The sequence below is a fragment of the Natrix helvetica genome (assembly GCF_964273705.1).
Source record: "Natrix helvetica genome assembly, chromosome: 2".
NCBI lineage: Eukaryota > Metazoa > Chordata > Lepidosauria > Squamata > Natricidae > Natrix > Natrix helvetica.
In genome coordinates this window covers 270,875,704-270,896,421 of record NC_138552.1, presented here as the reverse complement: position 1 = coordinate 270,896,421, position 20,718 = coordinate 270,875,704, and the positions used below count along the sequence as shown (strand labels likewise).

General features: G+C 41.2%; 1 protein-coding gene across 1 annotated transcript; it reads right to left on the bottom strand.

The window, feature by feature from the left end:
- Positions 1-771: 771 nt before the first annotated feature.
- On the bottom strand, positions 772-19,778 carry TMEM214 (transmembrane protein 214). The gene is made up of 17 exons (XM_081941187.1): positions 19,573-19,778; positions 18,017-18,219; positions 16,885-17,035; positions 15,799-15,933; positions 13,937-14,019; positions 13,579-13,684; positions 12,413-12,494; positions 10,942-11,043; positions 9,632-9,773; positions 6,155-6,246; positions 5,626-5,674; positions 4,970-5,083; positions 4,747-4,864; positions 4,532-4,628; positions 4,181-4,349; positions 3,324-3,475; positions 772-1,286 (listed from the first exon to the last, which is right to left on the bottom strand). The coding sequence occupies exons 1-17, from the start codon at positions 19,751-19,753 to the stop codon at positions 1,160-1,162; spliced, it is 2,103 nt and encodes a 700-aa protein (XP_081797313.1). The 5' UTR covers positions 19,754-19,778; the 3' UTR covers positions 772-1,159.
- Positions 19,779-20,718: the final 940 nt, after the last annotated feature.

The window sequence follows — 20,718 nt, the reverse complement described above, 5'->3', positions numbered from 1 at the left end:
TATAGAATAGATCCTACTTCAAAGCTAAAATGGCATTTCCAAGCCACTGAAGAGACTACAGCAAAACAAAGCACCGGGGAAGCAGTCAGCATAACAAAATGCCACTCATAGGCTGGCTGGGAGACTGACCTAGCTTATCTCTCTCTCCTTTTTTTTTTTTTTAGTTTCAACTAAGACCAGGAGGTGAAAAATATCTGGCCCTCAGCCTCCATTCACCTCAGAATGCAGACCTCAGTTGAATGATTTACTGTACCTCGTCCAGATTTCTTGCAAGAATAATCTGTCTTGTTTGGGAATGGGGATAGAGACACAAAGACAGAAGTTAAGTGTTGTCAGAAGATAACAAGTGGCCCGCTCATGTTCATCTCTAGGTCTCAAGTTCCATCTATTTCAGACTGTTACACATTATTCTCAGAGGAATGTGGTTCCCAAGAGAAGAGAAATCCCACTCCCTCCACATCAGTAGATGTGTATTCCAAAGTGAAGTACCCACCCCAGTTTGCATTATCTGTTCCACAATACAGTAAGGCAGACACATTTTGGGGGGAAAGCCTATGCTTTTGGTATAAAGAAATTAACGTATTAATTGTTTTGAGAAGTGGTAATAGTACAACCTTGGGAAATGTACCAGAAACATCTCAGATCCAATAAAGATGGGAAGTAAACCAATAAGGTGGCATTCAGTACGAGAACCAGACTGTACAACTGGATCAAAACTTCAGGGGGCACATTTATGATAAAAGCGAAGAATAAAAGGAAGAGCTCCGTGTATAAAGTGGTAGGCAGTCACCCACCCAGGAACCAATTTATTTGAGATATTACTGAAAGAGGAAGTGCTTTTCCAAAACCATTGCTGGGATACACCTTGCTCTCTTAAAGACTGTTATTACCATTGTAGCCTGGAGCAGTCATATCAAGGAAACAGCCTACCAACAGCTGCCTGAGAGCTCAGCTGAGAACAAGCCTGACAGCACAGCAAATTGGGAGCTTGGAGACACCTGGTCTGGGAAGCTCTGGGCTTCTGCAACAAGTCACAGTTGTGCTGTTCTTTGTTTTGATGGTCAGACTAAAGAATAAGCAAATTGGGTACATCCTGCTTTAGCCATCCAGAGAACAGTAGCCTAGACTTCATTTTCAGCTTCTGAGCCTAGGATCACTGCTAGTGCCTAGAGATGATGGAAACAGCCCAGTCCTTAATGGCCACAGTTGTATCCTGCAGGTATGTCCAAGAAGATTGGATGAGGTTAGTCAGATGAATTTTCAAGCAGGTCCAGGACCCTTCATCACTAAAAGAAGAAACAAAAAATGATTGGAGGCTACAGAGACGTAGCCTGAGCCATTCGAAGAAATGAGATAACTGCTGATATTGACTTAACTGAAAGTAAGGTGAAATTTAGATGCTCCATGAATTCCACAATCTGTATTTTAGATTGCTGCAAGCATACAAAAAACCCACTATATTTTAAGATAGAGATGGGGAGTCTCCCTCAGAAATGTACACTTTGGTCCTGTCATCTTCTCAGTAGCCAGATTTTGTTCCACAATCTTTCCTAAAAGAAGGCATGACTCAGTCAAGATAATTGAGAATAACTATTTCCTATTGGAATGGCTGCAATTAAATTCTGTTTCTGCCATGTGCTTTCCTTAACTTCTGACATAATTCGTGTTCTTTTTATAATTGGAACATCCACTTCTGCCTGAAGGAAAATTGAGTTCAATATTATAATACAATAGTAGAGTTGGAAGGGACCTTGGAGGTCTTCTAGTCCAACCCCCTGCCTAGGCAGGAAACCCTATACCGTTTCAGACAGATAGCTATCCAACATCTTCTTAAAGACTTCCAGTGTTGGGGCATTCACAACTTCTGGAGGCAAGCTGTTCCACTGATTAATTGTTCTAACTGTCAGGAAATTTCTCCTCAGTTCTAAGTTGCTTCTCTCCTATTCTTCCTATCATAATCTGCCTGGAATGCAGCAAGCATGGCTTGTTCCCTCCTTAGAATAGAGAGTAAATCTGGGCCCTCGCATTTCAGTTATTGACTATTTTTGGTAACTTTTTTTAGTATAAGCAGCTGACTCCTCAGTTATACTTCACAGTTTTGGTTCATCCAGATCAGAGGAAAGGATAAAATAGCTCTAGTCTTTCTTAAGGCATTTTTAAAGATTTTTTTTAAATCACATATTTTAATGTGTCCTAGTCTTTAGTCTGGTTTAGCCTTAACCACTAGACCAAACTGGATCTCTAATAGTGATCTACGTTTTGCCACCTTAGCCAGAAAACATGTCAAGCTCACTGCCAACCATTCAAGAGAAGGAGCAGTTTCTTTTTAACTGGCCCTAATGATGGTTAAAAGTAATTCCTTTTTAACTGACCCCAATGCTAATTAAACCTGAAATCAGAAAATCTTTCATTTCTAAGATATTCTGTACTATAATTAAAAGAAACATGTTGTTACATTAACGAGGAAAGGTGGGGGGTAGGTAATCTGCAGACTTTTAGATGACATTAGATTTCATCTCCCAACTATTTTTACCATGGGCAATGTTAGTTAGGACTAATAACTGAGAATTTAACATTTGGAGGACTATCAGTTGACCTCCTCTGCTAAACAGAGTGAGATTATGTGCCTACAAGCCAATATGGAATGTCTGTGTACCATCCTGATAAATTAGCAGGCCAGAAGCTCAACTTTACTAATCCATATGGCTGAACAGATTGGTGACACAGAGACAGTAAGCAATGCAAATCTGTTTCTTTATGTTCATTTTGCACCATTTATTCCTCTCATGACAAGGAAATAATGCAAAGAAAAACTGAAGGCCACCTCTAATAATTGTGATTTCAGAGAACTAAAATCAGCTTCTGGGGTCCTGCCCATACATCTCCAAACTTTGCAAACTCCTAGCCTTAGAAGCTAGGATACTTCAAATAATTAAACATGGGAATGCACAGGGTACCAGATTATTTAGCTAAATCCACACTTTGTGTTCAAGTTCTCTTAACAAGAAACTTATGAACCTGAGCACATGAAGTGCGTTCAGAGTTCATTAGTCACCGTCATATTATAGCTATAATCAATCTGCTGTTTCTCCTCAACTACCTTATTGCAGTGCTTCTTTTGGGATAGATTAAGGGTCTGCCTTGTGCATCACTAAGCAGATAGTCCTCTAATTGGGGAACCTCGTGGTTCTCTTTCAGCATATGCATACAAACTTTAATATTCTTGTATTCCTATTTAGCTTTAGCAAACATACAACTAACCATGCCGAAGTGAATTAAATTTAGCTCTGCCCGGGGCCCAAAGACACATAGACAATACATACTTGCAGAAAGCTAACCACATTTTCCAGGCTCCGTCCAATGACCCAGCAATATAGTCCACAGCAGGCAGAAAGCAGTTTCGCATGAGGAACAGCAGTAATTCTCTGAGGTACTCAACAGCATGCAGCACAGAATCTGGCAGCTGTGTCTGAAGCTATGGAGAAAATAAAGATGCTCAGTTGAGCAGTTTACAGGATTGGCTACTCATCAATCAGCTCCTCACTGGCTTAACATGCTACTAAAATACTCGTCTCTTGATAGGTTTGAAAATGACCATGTTCCAGGTTCCTGTTGTTCAACAAGCTCTCTCAAAGGCCATTATTTAGATTTATATACCAATGACATAGAGCAACGAACAACAGATGGTTATTGTGTCCAATGTTCCTCAACAGTGTAACAAAATACAAATCAACCACAACCTAATGTCCACAAGAAGTGCTATAAATCCCATCATTTTCAGTCAATATTATCAACGACCATCACTCTGGGGACATCAAACAGAGAAAGATGTAACATAAGATGCAAATTATTCCATGGAGGCGGGGAGGGGGCAAAGCCACCAACATTCCCTTCAAGATGTTCCTTTGCAAAAGGAATGGAAGCATGAAAGGTTGTAACTCCTCTCTGTCAGGAATAGGCATGGCCATGGACTCTTCGTTGCTGCCCCTGATGCTTCCTCCTTGGTCTCCTATGTGGCTTTTGCCGTTTCGTCTCCACAACTTTTCCTTCCTAATTTCTGAAATTCTCGGAGCTTCTGGACATTAACAACTCTACATTTCTCCCCTCTTCTCAAACTCCTAATTCCCAACTTCTACCTAAGCAAGCTTGGCTGTGCAGCCGAAAGCAGCAGCATTCTTACCCATTCACTGAGCCTAAGGAGGTTGTTGCTGAGCCAGGCTAAATGAGCAGAGCACTTCCCAGAGATGTAGATAGCCGTTTCATTTGTCTTGGTCCAGGCCAGCTCCAAATTGGGTCCGAGCACTGTTGCCACTTGGGAATAGTAGATTGGTACATTTGCTTCTAGCCAGCTGTAGGGAGAGAGGGGAGACGGAATGAGGTTTGCCTTGAAAAAGAAATTGCCCTCAAAGGCGTCACCCAGCCAGCTGGAATAATCTCTCAATTGTCTGCGGTTCTGCATACAATACAAATCTCTTCTGGGTGCTCTTTTAAAGTGCTCCCTTTGCTAAAACAACTAAAACATATTACCAACCTGTATCCTTTTATAGAGAAATGGGAAACTTTGTTCCAGGCTTGCTCAGTTGCAGACAGGATCCCAGAAGAACGAAGGACATGTACAGAGGCAGAAGCTGCAAAACAAAACAATGGAGGAAAGATTTCCATTACAGTAAAGCCCATGTATTTTTCGGCCTTATTATGGAGAGAAAAGAAGCACCACCTCACATGCCTCCAGAAACAAATCCTAACCTTGGAAGGAGCCATGAGTCTTGACATCATATGTCAGAAATCCAGCAGTAACTATAAGGAGGATTAAAATCAGCCATGGCCAACGAAACCCACTGGCTTTCATCTTGAGCAGCAGGTTCTAAAGGACAGAACCAAAGAAGCAGTGCTGTAAAGCAGAATGAAGCAAATAAGCATCCATGTAGGTTTGCTAACTCATGTGCCATTCCATAAGCAAATAAATTACCTTGCACGCAGCTGTACAAGCTGCTACATCCTGAACATTGCTTAGTCCTTTCATAGCCAGCTCTTCATTTGTGACACTGAATGAATGAACTGTTTCCTGCAAAGATTTTCGCACCTAGGAAAGAAAAAGTCCAGTAAAGTACAGAAGCAATCAATCCTCCCTTTGCCTAGGGCTTATTTGCTTTTTATAATATTTATTTATATATTTTCTTTATCTGTTGTTTTAATATACGTATGTTGCTGTCTTTGATTGCCGTGCACCTCTTTGAGTCGCCTTTGGAGAGATGGGAGGCTATATAAATTTGATAGATTTATCAAACAAATTAACAAACATGTATTTTCATTAAAGCTCATCTACATAAAGCTTTCAAGATTCATCACTTCGTTTGATCTTAGTGTCTCTGAGTCACATTCACAAGTGGGCACAAACAGTTCAATCACAAACTACAAAGAATATATCTTTTCTAATCTGTTTTAGCCATACATAAAACACCATACTAAATTTTAGTGCCTCAACAAATACTTCCTGGTATGTTAAAATAGATAACTTCCTATATACTCTCCTGATATTTATTAACCTTCTCTGACTCTGTTTACTCTAGTCTCACATGAAAAATCTATTCCTTGGGGGGGGGGGGGGGGGGAAGAGACACAAACCTTTTTTGTAGCTTTGCCCCAGGTCCCCAAAAGGTAATTCAGGAGCAAGCTGAAAAAACAAAGTAAAAATATTAACAGCGAGGTGTTTTAAATAACTCTGTCTCCTAAACTCAGATATTGGAACAGAAAAAGTGTGGAAACAGGAAAGGCCCATTCACAACAGTATATGAAAAAGAAGAAATTGCTATGCATCTTAACAAATGATTAAGTCGGCTAATAGCTGGCAGTTGCTTACCATACAATTTGATTGATTTTATCTTGATTAATTTTGATTTTGTGACACAGTGTTAAATCAATCCACCATATTAGTTTACATTGCAGTGTATTATCCTAATCCATTCAGCAATCAGATCTAACTGTATTATGTGAATATGATTACTGGATTTTCCTATCTCCTCCCTGCCTCCCTCCCCACTGAATATGTGAATGATGATCTATTGTTTATTAAGGCAAATTAGCTTTATATCATGCAAAATACAACATGGCTTAATTGCTCATGTGATCAAAGTAGCACTTTTTTCATTCTTACCTTGACTGTGGGAGGTGTTTGATGTATAATTGTCTCCACACATTGAAACTGAGGGGATCAAGATTGAGGCACTCGGTCAAACTGTTCAGGAGCTGCACAGGACAAGTCAGAATAATTCTCAGAGAACTAAAGACACTGGGCATTTTCAAACAGCAGTGATAGTGCAGTCATAACATTACAGGTTTCAAGACAGCAGATTTGATTTATCAAGTTTCTCCATGCTTTCCCCATTCAACGGAAATGATCTTCGCTGCCTTTTTGACATTAAAAAAGACATGGGTATCTTAACGTTAGAGCAAGAAAGATGATTAGGGGACTGGAGGCTAAAACATATGAAGAACGGTTGCAGGAACTGACCACGTCTAGTTTAATGAAAAGAAGAACTAGGGGTGATATGATAGCAGTGTTCCAATATCTCAGGGGCTGCCACAAAGATGAGGGAGTCAAGCTATTCTCCAAAGCACCTGAGGGTAGGACAAGAAGCAATGTGTGGAAACTAATCAAGGAGAGAAGCAACCTAGAATTAAGAAGGGATTTTCTGACAGAACAATTAATCAGTGGAACAACTTGCCTCCAGAAGTTGTGAATGCTCCAACACTGGACGTTTTTAAGAAGATGTTGGATAATCATTTGTCTGAAGTGGTGTAGGGTTTCCTGCCTAAGCAGGGGGTTGGACTAGAAGTCCTCCAAGGTCCCTTCCAACTCTGTTATTCTGTTGCTTCTTGAAAGGGTTACCCTTAACATGGGAAGCCTCATGCATGCATCAGAGCTTCAGAGATATCTTCCCAAGTCTAACAGTTCCATTCCAATGCCTGCCCAGAACGTACGGGTGCAAAAAAATATCCATCCAAAAAAATCAGGAGAACTCAGCTATGGAGTTTGTGCATGCATCCTGCGATTTTTGCAAGCATCTCATTCTTATACATCTATCTCTCTTTGGAAACAAAGGGAGCAAAGCACAGAGCCATTTGATTTTACCAGTGAAAGAAAAAAGTCATAGCTTGAAAAGAACAGCAAATACTTCACACCAAGAAAAGATGCTTGCCCCATGAACTGTGATTAAAGAATCACAACCCTGAACTCTCAAGCCACTTGAGTAAATAAAACAGTCTGGCTGGAACAACTTGACTTCATTTAAGGTTAAGAGTCATTGACTGAGATTGGTGTCCATAGAAATTGAACGGAATGAATGAATGAAACACTTCATATTGTAAGCTTATCTTGAACCTCCATGAGGTTCTTTCTGATTCAAAAGAGGGGATAACCATCTGTATGAATTTTAAAACCTGTAAAATCTACATTAAAATAAAACACTTTTCAACTAAAATGAAAGCCAGGTGATGTAGTAGTGAAGGTGTTTGAGCAACAGCAGGGACAGCAAGATTCACTCACATCTAATGAAAGCTTGCTGGGTGAATTTGGGCAAATCTCCCAACCTAACCTATTTTGCAGGGGGGGGGGGGGAATAGGGGAAACATTATGTTACCTTGAGCTGGTAGATGAAAGGTGGGCTATAAAAATAAAAATGAATTACATATTGTAGGCCAACTAAGATAGATACATCTTCAAAACCTTAAAAAGATGGGAATGGGGGACACTGTGCTGCAGTCAGGATTCTCCTCTGTAAATCAGCCTCCTCCCTTCCAGACTGTGATAAGAGAGGAGAAAAGTCAACTCCTCAGACAGAATATTCCTGGACTCAGCCCTCCCTCCCCCATCAACATCTATGTGAGCCTGCTGGAGGTCAACTGCTTGTATGGGATAAAATATCTCCCTCTTTGGGTCCTGCTATCAGTATTAGAAAAGGGGGAAGACAAAAAAACCAAAACATTTAGCCAGATGTATAGAGTAAGGAAAATGATGTGGACTATTCTATTATTGGGGTGACAGGTGAAAAATATTTTAAGTCACAACAAAACAGATAAAAGAGTTCATAAGAAGTTCAGATAAAACATTTCCCTAACTCACTGAAGCATGAGAAGAGGGAAGAGGTACAATACAACTAGACTTGCAAGATTCTGTTATTGTAGCCAATCTCAAGAAAAAAATAGTTTTAGCCATCTCGTGGAATTGATTTCTCGGTCTGGCCTACCTAGAGAAGCTGACAAGAGAGCATATGATGCTCTTCTGTTTGTGATGTTTGCTTTGCTCTTGGATTGTTCTCTTGAGATCATTTTGGAATTATTTTTGTCTTTGTTTTGGTTACTTTTTTGTATTTTGTCGTTTTTGTTACTTTATTGTTCTGAACCACCTTGAGTTGATTTGAATGGGGTAATGCACAAGAACTATTACCCAGGTAAAGAGGGCTGGTGTAAATCCAACTTTCACCAAGAAGTGGTCCAAGATAAGGTTACTCCAGAGGGTTTCAACAGCAGAGTATTATTCCAGATACAGCTAAAGAAAAGTATGTAACCAGCAACACGCATGAGAGCTAAGATCAATAGTGTTTGGCCTAGAATCATGGCTAACTCTCACACTGCATGGATTAGCTGCACCAGGCAAACCTAGCTCAAAGTGGGAAATCACCTTGCCTTAATAGCTTGGTTTGGTCAGTTTAGCTCAACCACAGAGTGTGCAAGACAGGGAAGTAGCTATTATAGAAGTTATACTCCTAGTATATTCATTGTTCACAGACTGCATAAGGCTGAGTTCTGACAAAATTTCTGGAACAAATAATGTCATTCATATGGACTAAAATTAGATTGTCTCCATGCTCATTTACACTGCTAGATAGCATGCCAAAAGAAGTTCCCTCCATACAAACCATATCAGTTATTTCATCTATTACCAAATCACAAATTATTTTAGTTTTGTTCTTTCCTAATTTGCCACAGATACAAGCAGAACTAGGTTCTATAAACAATTAGGACTAGTTACTCAGATGCAGCTGATAGAGAAGCAGGGAGATATCAAATGGTAATAAAAATACATTAATAGAACTAACATAATTGATTATCTAAATGATCAAGTCAACAATTCTGAACTTCCTGAAGAAAATCCTGATGGAATTGGTTCTGCAGAAACAGCAAACTTTCTCTTTATCAGGTTCACTCCGTCATGCAAAAGATTGCCCCTTGCATGAAGAGACGTAACACTGAAGGGTTTCCGGTTAATAGCAATAGCAATAGCACTTAGACATATACTGCTCTATAGAGCTTTACAGCCCTCTCTAAGCAGTTTACAGAGTCAGCATATTGCCCCCAACAATCTGGGTTTTACCCACATGGATAAAATGGAAGGCTAAGTCAACCTTGAGCCTAGTAAGATTTGAATTGCCAAATTGCAGGCAGTCGGCAGTCAGCAGAGATAGCCTGCAGTACTGCATTCTAACCACTGCACCACCATGGCTCATGGTAACATGCTATTGTGCCCTAATTAATTGGGCATCACTTTTAATGCAGATTATTTGTTGGCTAAATGTTACAGCCCATTACACTATGTTTGTTCCTTCTGATCCTATCCCCTTCCCAACCTCACCTCTTTCTTCATGTCACTGGGACAGCTGGGCATGGTCCTGGAGAGGAAGGAAGGGAAATAAGTATGCAGGGAAGTTTCAGGATTAGCGCCAAAGGCCAACACTTTCAGGCGGGGATACAATTGCCGGAGCTGCTCCTGCAGACTGGAAAAAAAAATTACATCAGTCCAACCATATCCCAAAATGAGAAAGGTGCATTTCTACTGCAGACATCTTCCAAGGATACCAGGAAGAAAAACCAGATAGCAGGGGCTTAAGGAAGTTATAGTGACTCTTCATTTGTTGCACCTTCCCTCGCTCATCAACCTGCCAAAAAGTATTTTGTGATCAACAATGGTGCAATCATTCTCTCACATGAAGGAATGTTGGAAAATTGCCATGGCCTCCATTGTTCTAAGGGAATGTTTCTCAAACTTGGCAACTTTAATAGGTGTGGACTTCAACTCCCAGTATTCCCTTAGCTGGGGAATTCCAAAAATACCCTTTTAAGGCTACATTAATGGTGTTCAATAGTGCTGGGGCACTGTGCTCCACTGTCTTAAGGCATAGAAATACCTGTCAACAAACCCGTGCAAGAGAAACAAGGGCAGGAAAAGGAGGGAGAAGAAAACAGGCAGGTGCCAAAGGACAAACTCAGTGACTGTTGTTTCCTTTTGCACTCCAGTTCATGTAAGGATAATGCAAAAAGAAACAAATGACTGTAAAAATTATTGAACTGGGTAGATTATAAAATCACCAGTAATAAATTATGTGTTATTTCGCACCTGACAACTCCTTCCACCTTTGTGCTTGTACTATATTATGCAATTTTTTAAAAAACACCTGAAGAATAATATGTAAAATTTCTATATGTCAAAAACGAAAGTGGGGATAATTAATCTTGATATGGAAAAACTATCAAAAAGGGGAAAAAAACAGACACATATGGCTGCAGAAAATGATGGGTGGGTGTCCTTTTTACTTTTTGTTACTTTTATTAACTACTTATTACGGCTGCATTTGTGCAAATATTGTGGCCTTTTTGCTTGTACGTCTACCTTACATTTACATCTACTCCTTTGGCTGTTTATCTACCAAAGGAACAACTTTCTTTAAATAAATAATATAACAAGTATGGCTGGCTGGTGCAATACATGACTGTTCCTGCTGTACATAGGACAAATGTTGTCCTAACCCAGCAATTATTTGCCCCAGTCTCCAGTCCCTGCCCCACTGTTATCCCAGTTCCTCCATCTGGGCATTCCCATGGCAATATTTTCTAAGACAGGAGAGGTGAATTGATTGCATATGATTCTCCTTTTGGCTGACATACCTGGAGGATAAAGAGTTGTTGGGCATGAATGCAAAATCCAAAAGAGGGAAGAAGTCTTTGGGCCCTATCATTCCAAACCCTTTGGTCAAATTAGGATGCATCCTGCCAAAGAGAAAGCATGGTTAGTCTGTTCTCAGATTCCTGGATATCAGCGTCATGCAAATCTCATTCCAAATACTTCTTCCACATCTAAATTCTCTCATAATCAGAGTTATTCCCAACAACATATATACAGAAATGCTTTAGTAATCTGTACCGTGTTTCCCTGAAAATACGACCTGTCCTGAAACTAATGCCTTGCCACATTTTTCGCGTGGGCAAAAATAAAAGCCCACCCCTGAAAATAAGCCCCCTGGACAACCCCCCTCCGGCCAGGCAGAGCACCACTCACCGACCTAACGGTATCCCAAAGGCGCCAAGCCGCGGGAGCCGGGGGGGGAGGCTCTCACGTTGCTTGGCACGTTGCTTGGCTGGAGAGGGGGGTTGGCTGGAGAGAGGGGAATAGCGTGAGCGCCTGTTCCGCCCCCGCCCCACTCCGAGCATAACTTCTTTTCCGGCTTCCAAACTCCAAAACTCGGCTGCCGAGTCTTCCAGCAGCGGCCACTCTAGGAGTGCGCTCTATGGTTGTGGGCTGGCTGCCGGAAGACTCGGCAGCTGAGTTTTGGAGTTTGGAAGCCGGAGAAGAAGTTATGCTCGGAGCGCAGCGGGGGCGGAACAGGCGCTCGTGCAACCCCCCTCTCCAGCCGGGCAGAGCTCCATGCACTGACCTAGGCGGTATCCCGAATGTGCCAAGCCGCGGGAGCTGGGGCAGAGCGCCATGTGCATTGGCGCCTTAGGGATATCCCCTAGGTCAGTGAATGGTGCTCTGCCCAGCTGGAGAGGGGATTTGCCGAGTGGCTGCTCGTGAGCATGGTCACCTCATGGCTGCTTCACCCCTGAGGCTCTGCCTGGCTCTTCGGGAGCCAGTTCGCAAGGGAGCAGCTGCCCAGCAACCCCAAAACAATAAGCCCTCCCCCTATAATAAGCCCAAGGCCATATTTCGTGGGGCAAAAGAAAATAAGACCCTGTCTTATTTTCGGGGAAACATGGTAGATGAATTATCAGAGCTTTTAGTATCCTGGTATCCCTCCCTTTGCATCACAAAGATTCACTTCTATCTATGAAATCTTTCAACTGTGACAGAACAGACAAAAACATGGCGGAAAATGAAACAAGTGGATGTAACTGATAAAAGCTCAAACACACTATTTTAAATCTGTATTTGAGATAAAAAAGGAAAGGAAACATGGAGCAACAGTTTTTCAGTTATTTTGCTACTTGCAAAGCCTCTTGGAAAGTTAAACTGATTTATGAATTATAATGTAACCCTTAGGATACTGATGGTAAATGGAAGGATTAAAAAACCTGATAGCAAAGTCAACATGCACAAATGTTTCCCAATAACTGCACTCCCCATTACACATGAACTCACATCAGCAGCCGATCCAAATAACTGATGGCATATGGAGAAAGCGTTTTGATGCCCAGAACCGGAAGCATAATGCCAAGCCACACTAGGAAGAGAAGGGACATAACAGTACTTTTTTGGGGAGGGAGGGAGGGGGGAAAATATGTTGCACTCATAACTTTCCATTCCTCCCCGAGGGAGTTCAGCACCGTCCACTGAAAAAACAGTGGGATGTGCCTAAGTAATTTCCCTCCCAGACATAGATTAATTCTGTTTCCAAAGACAGCTGCTTAATCCACATTCAGCAGGTTACTTGCCAAAGAAAGAAAGCTGAACATAAGAAGGTCTTATCACCAACACTGACATTCCCTAAATTTCACTGAAGATGTTACCTAGCTTGGTAATGAAATGTTCAGAAACCAACCTACAAGCTCAGAGAACGAACCTCCACTCTCAGGGTCTTAATCACTTGCCGGGAACAACTTTGCTCTTCCCACTTCTCCTGCTGGGCGTAAGGCTCCCTAAGAACATAGGCAAGCATAATTCTAAAAGTTACAGTTTTAAACTGCTTGACCTGCCTTTAAACAGCTGTTTTTGAGGTACCAACTTTTTTCCTGTTTTTTTCACTGTGAAAGCTGAAAGTGGAGCATAGCGCTATTTCAGCATAGGCACTTGAAGTACCTATTTTTGACGGAGTTGAGGCTCCAGGGATGAGACTCAGTCGGCCAAACTTAGGGCACACTTAAAACTTTCCCACATTTATTCTAACGTCTGATAAACTTTAATAGGATTGTCCCACTCAATGTGTGGGAAGATGTTTACGAGCAATACTTCTTTGGAGAAATATCAACTTTATTAGATTCCTTATCAGATGCTACTCTTTGGCTGTTACTTACAAAACAAGTTTAGGTTCTTTGAAAATCTTTTTTTTCTTTACTCTGAATTAAGCATGCAAAATTATTCCAAGTTTCATTCCAAGACTCTTTTTGAATGATCAATTTTGCTTTTTATTATTTCGGTCGACATTAGGTACTTTTAAGAATGTGTAGGCAAGCAGGATTTTCATAATACATAAAGGCAAGTGGTAAAATTATGGCATATGAAAAATATTAAAACTTTATAAAGGCAGCCATGAATTTCAGGGCATTAAAAAGCAAACATTCCCAATGAACATAAAATCCTGTTCTCACCTTTAAGCCCTTCTGTAAGGTCAGCAAAACCAGCTTGCCCCAAGGCCCACATAATGGTGAGACATTTGGCTGGTCGATTCTGGTGGGATCTCAACAGTTCAAGATACTGAAACAGAAAAGGCAAAGATAGTTTAACGTAACCTTTGTAGCAAGAAAGTATGCAAAGCATTCTGCCTCACAGGGCTCCTTGATAGCTGGTCTCATCCAACATGCCATTCTCAGACATAAAATGGTTAATCCATTTGGCATTCCATGGACCACAGTGCAATTAGTCTTCCACTATTCAATTTTACAGAGATGATCTTGAATATGTTACTCACAACTTCCTTTTAGAAGAGTAGACTCTCTGTCAACTTACCTTGCTCAAGTTTGCTGTAGCAACTTTAGGTTTGTCCAGTAATATAGCCTGTATGCAGATCCTATAGCTGTGCAGTGACTCCCCTGAAAGGTAAGGCAATTAGGTCACTGCCACATAGGATATATTAACTTGGACATCAAGTCCTTATAACCCATGTTGAGCCTTGCAGAAAAAAATCTGTCTGAATTTGGGATGTGAATTTTGTTTTCCTAATACAGGTATGTGAAATATGCTATTTCTGCCATTACTTTTCCTCCATTAATTTGTCATAACCATGAAAATAGAGTGAAATCTTAGTTAACAAAATAACAGTGTTGGAAGGGATCTTGGAGGTCTTTTAGTCCAACCTACTGCTCAACCAGAAAACCTATACTATTCCAGACAATGATTGTTCAATCTCCTCTTAAAAACCTCAAGTGATGAAGCATCAACAACTTCTGGAGGCAAGCTGTTCCACTGATTAATTGTTCTTGCTGCCAGAAAAGTTCTCCTTATTTCTAGGTTAGTTCTCTCCTAGATTAGTTTCCATCCCTTGCTTCTTGTCCTACCTTCAGGTGCTTTGGAAAATAGTTTTGACTCCCTCTTGTTTGCGGCAGCCTCTCCAATATTGGAACATTGCTACAACGTCATGCCTAGTCCTTCCTTTCATTAAACTAGACATCCAATTCCTGCAACTGTTCTTCATATATTTTAGTCTCCAATCCCCTAATAATCTTTGTGGTTGATATTTAAGTGATTGTCCACTAGGCACCATCTATTCTATACCATAATATAGAATATTGGTTGTTTTTAACCTAAGTGTAAATCCTTACTTTTCTCACTACTGAATTTTATTTTGCTAGATAGGGCCCAGTGTTCAAGCCTGTCAAGGTCCTTATGAATCTTGTGCCTATCTCTTGGATTGTTGGCTTCTCCCATCAGCTTGGTGTCATCTGCAAATTTGTTGAGTTCCCCCCAACCTTGAGGTTGACCACAGACACTCTATGGAACTGTGACATCCAGCCAAGGGAATTAGATACTGCAGCTGCTGACAGAACCTGCCAGCAAGCCATGTGCTTCACTAGCTTTGAAGACAGGTGTTGCTAAAAAGTCAGAGAAAACGCTGATCAGCATTACGGAATAACATCCACAGTTACTGCAAAAATGGACTTCCAGTGCTGCTATTGGGCTAGAGTTAGAACTTCCAGATTGGGACTGCAGAGCCACCCCCATGTCCACAGACGAACCGCATGTCTTCTTCGAATCTGAAGGACTGCCATACATTTCATGGTGGAAATTTGCATTATTTTTGTAATGGCATCATTAGGCAAAAGTATGCAAATGATGTCATTTGCACAATCATTTTAGCAGACAAACTGACATCATTTCCACAATATCATTAACCAAATGACAAAATTATACATTTACTGTGTTATCATGTCATTAATCAGTGATGTAAACTGAAACAAATTATATCATTTGCAAAACGATGTCATTACAGAAATGATGTAAATGGCTGCAGATTTTATAAAATCAAGGTTTAATCATCTTGCCTGGAATTCTTCAAATGCAACATATGCTTACCATTTGGCAACATATGCTTATCAGACAGAAAATCACTAAATGAGTATCCTTTAAATTAAAAGGTTCACTGTGCCCTTTCCTCCTCTATTACATTGTTAGGAAGTTAACTTTATGCTTCCATTTCTTTTACAACTGATTTTCAAAATGCAAAGTTCTTGAAGAAATCACCTGCCTGCCATTACCTATATGTAGAAGTAACCATCACCCTGTTCTTAATCTTGCTTAGTGCCCTCTGCCCACAGGACAGAAACTTTGATTCCAAGATATATTAGCTGATCCATATTTTACTATTATCTTACCAGGAGTTTTGTCCAACTCTTGCAACATTGTGTAAATACAATGGTCAAAGAAAAGTTCCAGGACATCTCCAGCTTTCAAAAGCAGGGACTTGATAATGCTCCTTAGTTCTTTATTTACCAGACAGTAGGGATAGTCTGCGGTCAAAAATATAAATAATAGCAAGATCAAGATTTTAGTTCAGCATCCATATGGTCAGAGCACTGTTACCACAACATTTCCGCACACTTGCTTAAAACAAGCATCCGAGGTGGGGTATGATTAGGAGGCCACTTCTGAAAAAGAGCAGCACATCCCTGAGGATGCTAGGATGTTACAATACAGATGATTACAGTAGAACCTGTGAGTATAGTTGCTACTTCAACAGGATCACACCACGAGGAAAGAGGCCAAAATGAACATTATGCAATATTTTAACTTCAATTACAGCAGATGCCCTTACTCCCCAAAATAATATATCTGTGGGGTATCTTCCAAATTAAAACTGCCAGTGTGCACTCTGGAAGTGCTTCCATTTAATCTCACTTTTTTCTCTTTGAAGCGTAGTGCCTCCTGGGTCTTTTTGGGGGGTAAGGCTGGCATTCAGGCGCCCAGAGTGGGCATGCAGATTTATCATCGGAACCACATGAAACAGCCCCAGGAACAGCTGCTCTTGAAAGAAGGTAAAACCAGACAAGATCCTAGCCAAGTCACCATGCACAGATATCACAGCCCCAGCAGCTCATGATAAACAGAGTGAACCAAGTGGCATTCCCGCACCCAACTCTCCTTTCCTCTGCAATTTGAAAACCTCTGTGTTCCACTTTCCTCTGTATACCTCTAGGCAAAATAATTCAATTGCAAGTATACTAAGGCATGAATAATTATGGCCAGGCTGTCCTTTTAAGAGCTGGGGAGCCAAACAAAGCTGATGAAAAATACCTCCATATAGCTTAAAGTGATCTGACTGAATAAAGGAATAGCTGCTGTTTCCCAGAAACCTCAAGTAGAACAATTTAAATGGCTACCTCTAGTACATGCATGCTTATTCTAATAACAGTATTCCTATTCTTGAATGACAGCAACATTATTCCTTTGCTGCTACCAACCATGAGGGTGCTGACTGAGGGTGGGCTCACTCTTCACAGCCTGCAACTTGTAGTTCAAATATCCAGCTAGATCTTTGACCCACACCGAAGGGTTCTCTGGGAACAAGTTCAAGCTTTTATCAAGCTCTCTCTGGAGTTCTGATAAATCCAGCTGAAATAAATAAATAAAAAGTACAATGAAGAACTGGAAAAGTGAGAACTGTCAACCTCATCTCAGTCTCATTTGCAGATGGGGTGGGAGTTAAAATTATCATGCAAACTGGCAGCAACTAGAACTGCTTTGTGGAATGAGAACTATACGTGACCTTTGAATATTATTGGGAGGTGATAATTTTAAAAAGTCAGGGCAAGAACAAAAACTAAACTTAACTCTATATGTCATATTTATACCCATCTCACAAACAACTGACTGTGGGTGAAGTACAACAAAGCTAAAAAATATCCCTATGAATATTTACAATATTATTAAAAGCTCTGAATTATAACAAGCATAAAGCTAAAAGAAAAAGAATTGGGCAAAGAACAATTTATGTATATGTTATTATTATAACAAGATAAATTAGTTATGATTTCCTTTCATGTGATTAGTAATAATATTCTTTGGTCCTAATTATACACAACAGTCAACTTTTCGAACAGCTGTGGGGCATACAGGCTATACAGCTCTTAAGTATGTAACCTACTCCATGGAGAAACAAGGGTGAGTGAGTTTGGGGATGGATTCGTCTGAAAACAACAAGATAAATACACACAATGTTAAAGTTTTCCTAAATAAAGAACATTTGTCTGAGAAAGAAAAGTCACTACAAAGTCCTTTTGAAATTCTTGTTACCCTGAGCTGGAATACAGTAGTGATAACCATACAGTAACTCCAGATAATAATTTACTTTCCGTTTGCAGAAAAAGAGCATGTTAAGTTCAACTTAAATTGCACAACTAATTGCATTCAATAATTCTTGGGACAACTACTGCTGTTTCTACATAGTTGAAATTAAAGACTTGTAGATACTAACATTACTAGATGAAGAATAAACTTTCAATATATTGCCTTCTGTTTCAGAGGTAGCCTCTAATTTGCAATATGATACAAAGATGCAAAGGAGACAATTTTTGGAAAAAAAATGACACTGACTGCTTTCAATGCATCCTCCAGAGTTCGGTTTCTGATTTGCTTGTTCTGTCTGCTGTCTCCAGCTGTCCCTTTCTTAGCATTTTTTCCAGGGTTTTGCTTTTTCTGCTGCTGGCGTCCAGGTGGTGGAGGCACCTGTTCTTTATTATGCTTCTTTGTTTTCTCAAAGCCAAGTTCAAAGAGAGTTTCTGAAGTGGCAAGAGGATCTATGGGAATAAAAGAGAGACATGTGAAGCCTGACTACTGAAATGGCCTGTATTGATACAACACATTTAACAGTTACAGAATTAATCCACTTTCTAGATTTACACAGAATACATTAAAAAAATGAACTAGTCATAAACTACCACAAAGTGGTACCTAAGGTTAATGAACTTTGTATGTAATCTAAATATTTTTCTCCGGTGACTATCTAATTTGTTAAATGCATCATGTACATGACTAAAAAAATATTGCATAAAATCTATTTGCATCACTAAAAGACCCAGCTTTTGAAAAAGTGCTTTTATTACAGAGCGATGTTTCTTCTTGTATATTACATGTGCTCCTACAGATCCCAAAATATCTCACCATTGGGCTCAACGTAGCAAGAACAAATCTGTAAAAAGTGTAGCCAATTTTAAACAGAGGGGAAATGCTTCTGAACATCCAACTAAAGATCCAATGTTTCAGAGTCATATGCCATCAAGACCCACACCATGAGAGGGGAGGACAGTGTTACATGGTACTGGAAGGGTGTCTAGATCTCTGCTGGCTTCCCTGCCTTTCCAGGCCTCCTGTCTGTTCGGTGGCAGGGAATTTGTTCCAGGGCTGGGCTTAAAACCCCAAAGAGTCCTTCACTCCTCTGCTCGCAACAGAATACCTTATGTCACCAGGTTTGAAATTCTGAGATTAAACACCTTAGAACTTTGCAGTCTTCGATCCAACCTAAGCATAGCACATAAAATTATCTGCTACAATGTCCTACCTGTCAATGAATACTTCAGTTTCAACCACAACAGCACACAAGCACACAACAGATACAAACTTATGGTAAAGCGCTCCAAACTTGATTGCACAAAATACGACTTCAGTAACAGAGTGGTCAATGCCTGGAATGCACTACCTGACACTGTGGTTTCCTCCCCAAACCCCCAAAACTTTAACCTTAGACTGTCTACTGTCGACCTCACCCCATTCCTAAGAGGGCTGTTGCCTACCGTCCCTGTCCTACTGTTCCCTTGTATTCGTATTCATTTCATGTATTCATAATCATGTCTATACTTATATCTGTTATCTAATTCGTGCTTGACGAAAAAAATAAAAAAATAAAAAATAAAGAGCCACGGAAAAAGCGTATAACGTAGGTTCCAGCACGTGGCCAGACTCCTTTCTGCAAACTGACAAGTCTTTCCCTTGTCTGCCACCTTGGGAAGAATAAAACAATCCCTAAAGCGAGAGTCTATGTAACCGGCGAAGGTAGTCGACCCGCCTGCCTGCCTGCCTGCCTGCCTGCCACTTGCACGCTAGGCTACCCCTGCATAGGGAGGCTCAACTGTGTGTCTGTCCTCCTCACTCACTGGGCGAGGCGAGACCGCGTCCTCCGTTGGCATCTCCAAGCGCCTTTCGTCCCATGGAGCCGCCGCCGCCACCACCACCACCGGCCGCTCCCCTGCGGGAAGGCTTCCGCACCACCTCCCAACGCGCCGTCGCAGCCATCGTCAACCTCCCTGGCCCGCTTCCTACGCCTTCTTCGAACATCGACGCGCGCCTGCGCGAGGGAAAAGACGGCCAGCGCGCCTTTCCTCGCTTGCGCGTTACGGCCCCGCCCCTTCAGCCTCCAGGCCACGCTCATTGGGCGAGGCGCCCCTGCCGCGCGACTCCGCGGCGAACGTTGCTTGTGCCACGTCCTAAAGATCGCCCGCCTCCCCCAGCACGTGACACCCGAGCGCCCTCCTTCCCAGTGAGAGCGCGGGACGCGAAGTCTCTTCCTTGCTTCCAGAGTCGCTTCGTGCCACGCTGTCCAACTGGGGGAGATGGTGGGCACGACTTGGATGGAGCAGGAGGGCCGGCTACTTAATAGCGTCTCTTGTCTCGGCATTCGAGAGAATTCAGATAAATAAAAGTCGTTGGTTTTTCAGAGGAAAGCTAGAGAAGACTCAATCAACATCAAGTGAGGTACTAATACCGCTCTATAAAGCCTTAGTAAGGACACACCTAGAGTACTGCATCCAGTTTTGGTAACCAAAGTGCAGAGAAGAGAAACCAGGATGACTAGGGGACTGGAGACTAAAACATGAAGAACAGTTACAGGAACTAGGCATGACTAGTAAAGAGAAGGACCAGGGGAGATATGATAGCATTGCTCCAATATTTGAGGGGCTGCCACAGAGAGGAAAGGGTCAAGCTATTTTCCAAAGCACCTGAAGGCCAGACAAGGAATAATGGATGGAAACTGATCAAGAGGAGATTCAACTTGGAAATTAGAAGGAACTTTCTGACAGTGAAAACAACCCATGGAACAGAAGTTGCCTTTGGAAGTTGTGGGGGCTTCATCACTTGAGACTTTCAAGAAGACATTAGACTGCCATTTGTCAGAAATGGTGTAGGGTCTCCTGCTTGAGGGGTTGGGTTGGATTAGATTACCTATAAAGTCCCTTACAACTGTTAATCTGTCGCTTTGGGAGGTGCCTAAAAAGCCGGATTTGGACTCAGATTAGAACGGT

What these genes read in the sequence shown, in the direction of transcription:
- TMEM214 (XM_081941187.1), bottom strand. Translation starts at nt 19,753, where the DNA reads ATGTTCGAAGAAGGCGTAGGAAGCGGGCCAGGGAGGTTGACGATGGCT. An exon ending in CCTTACAGAAGGGCTTAAAG is followed by an intron (nt 12,495 to 13,578) that starts GTGAGAACAGGA and finishes TTCTCTTCCTAG; the next exon opens with TGTGGCTTGGCATTATGCTT. An exon ending in TATTTGGATCGGCTGCTGAT is followed by an intron (nt 11,044 to 12,412) that starts GTGAGTTCATGT and finishes TCTCTTTGGCAG; the next exon opens with GATGCATCCTAATTTGACCA.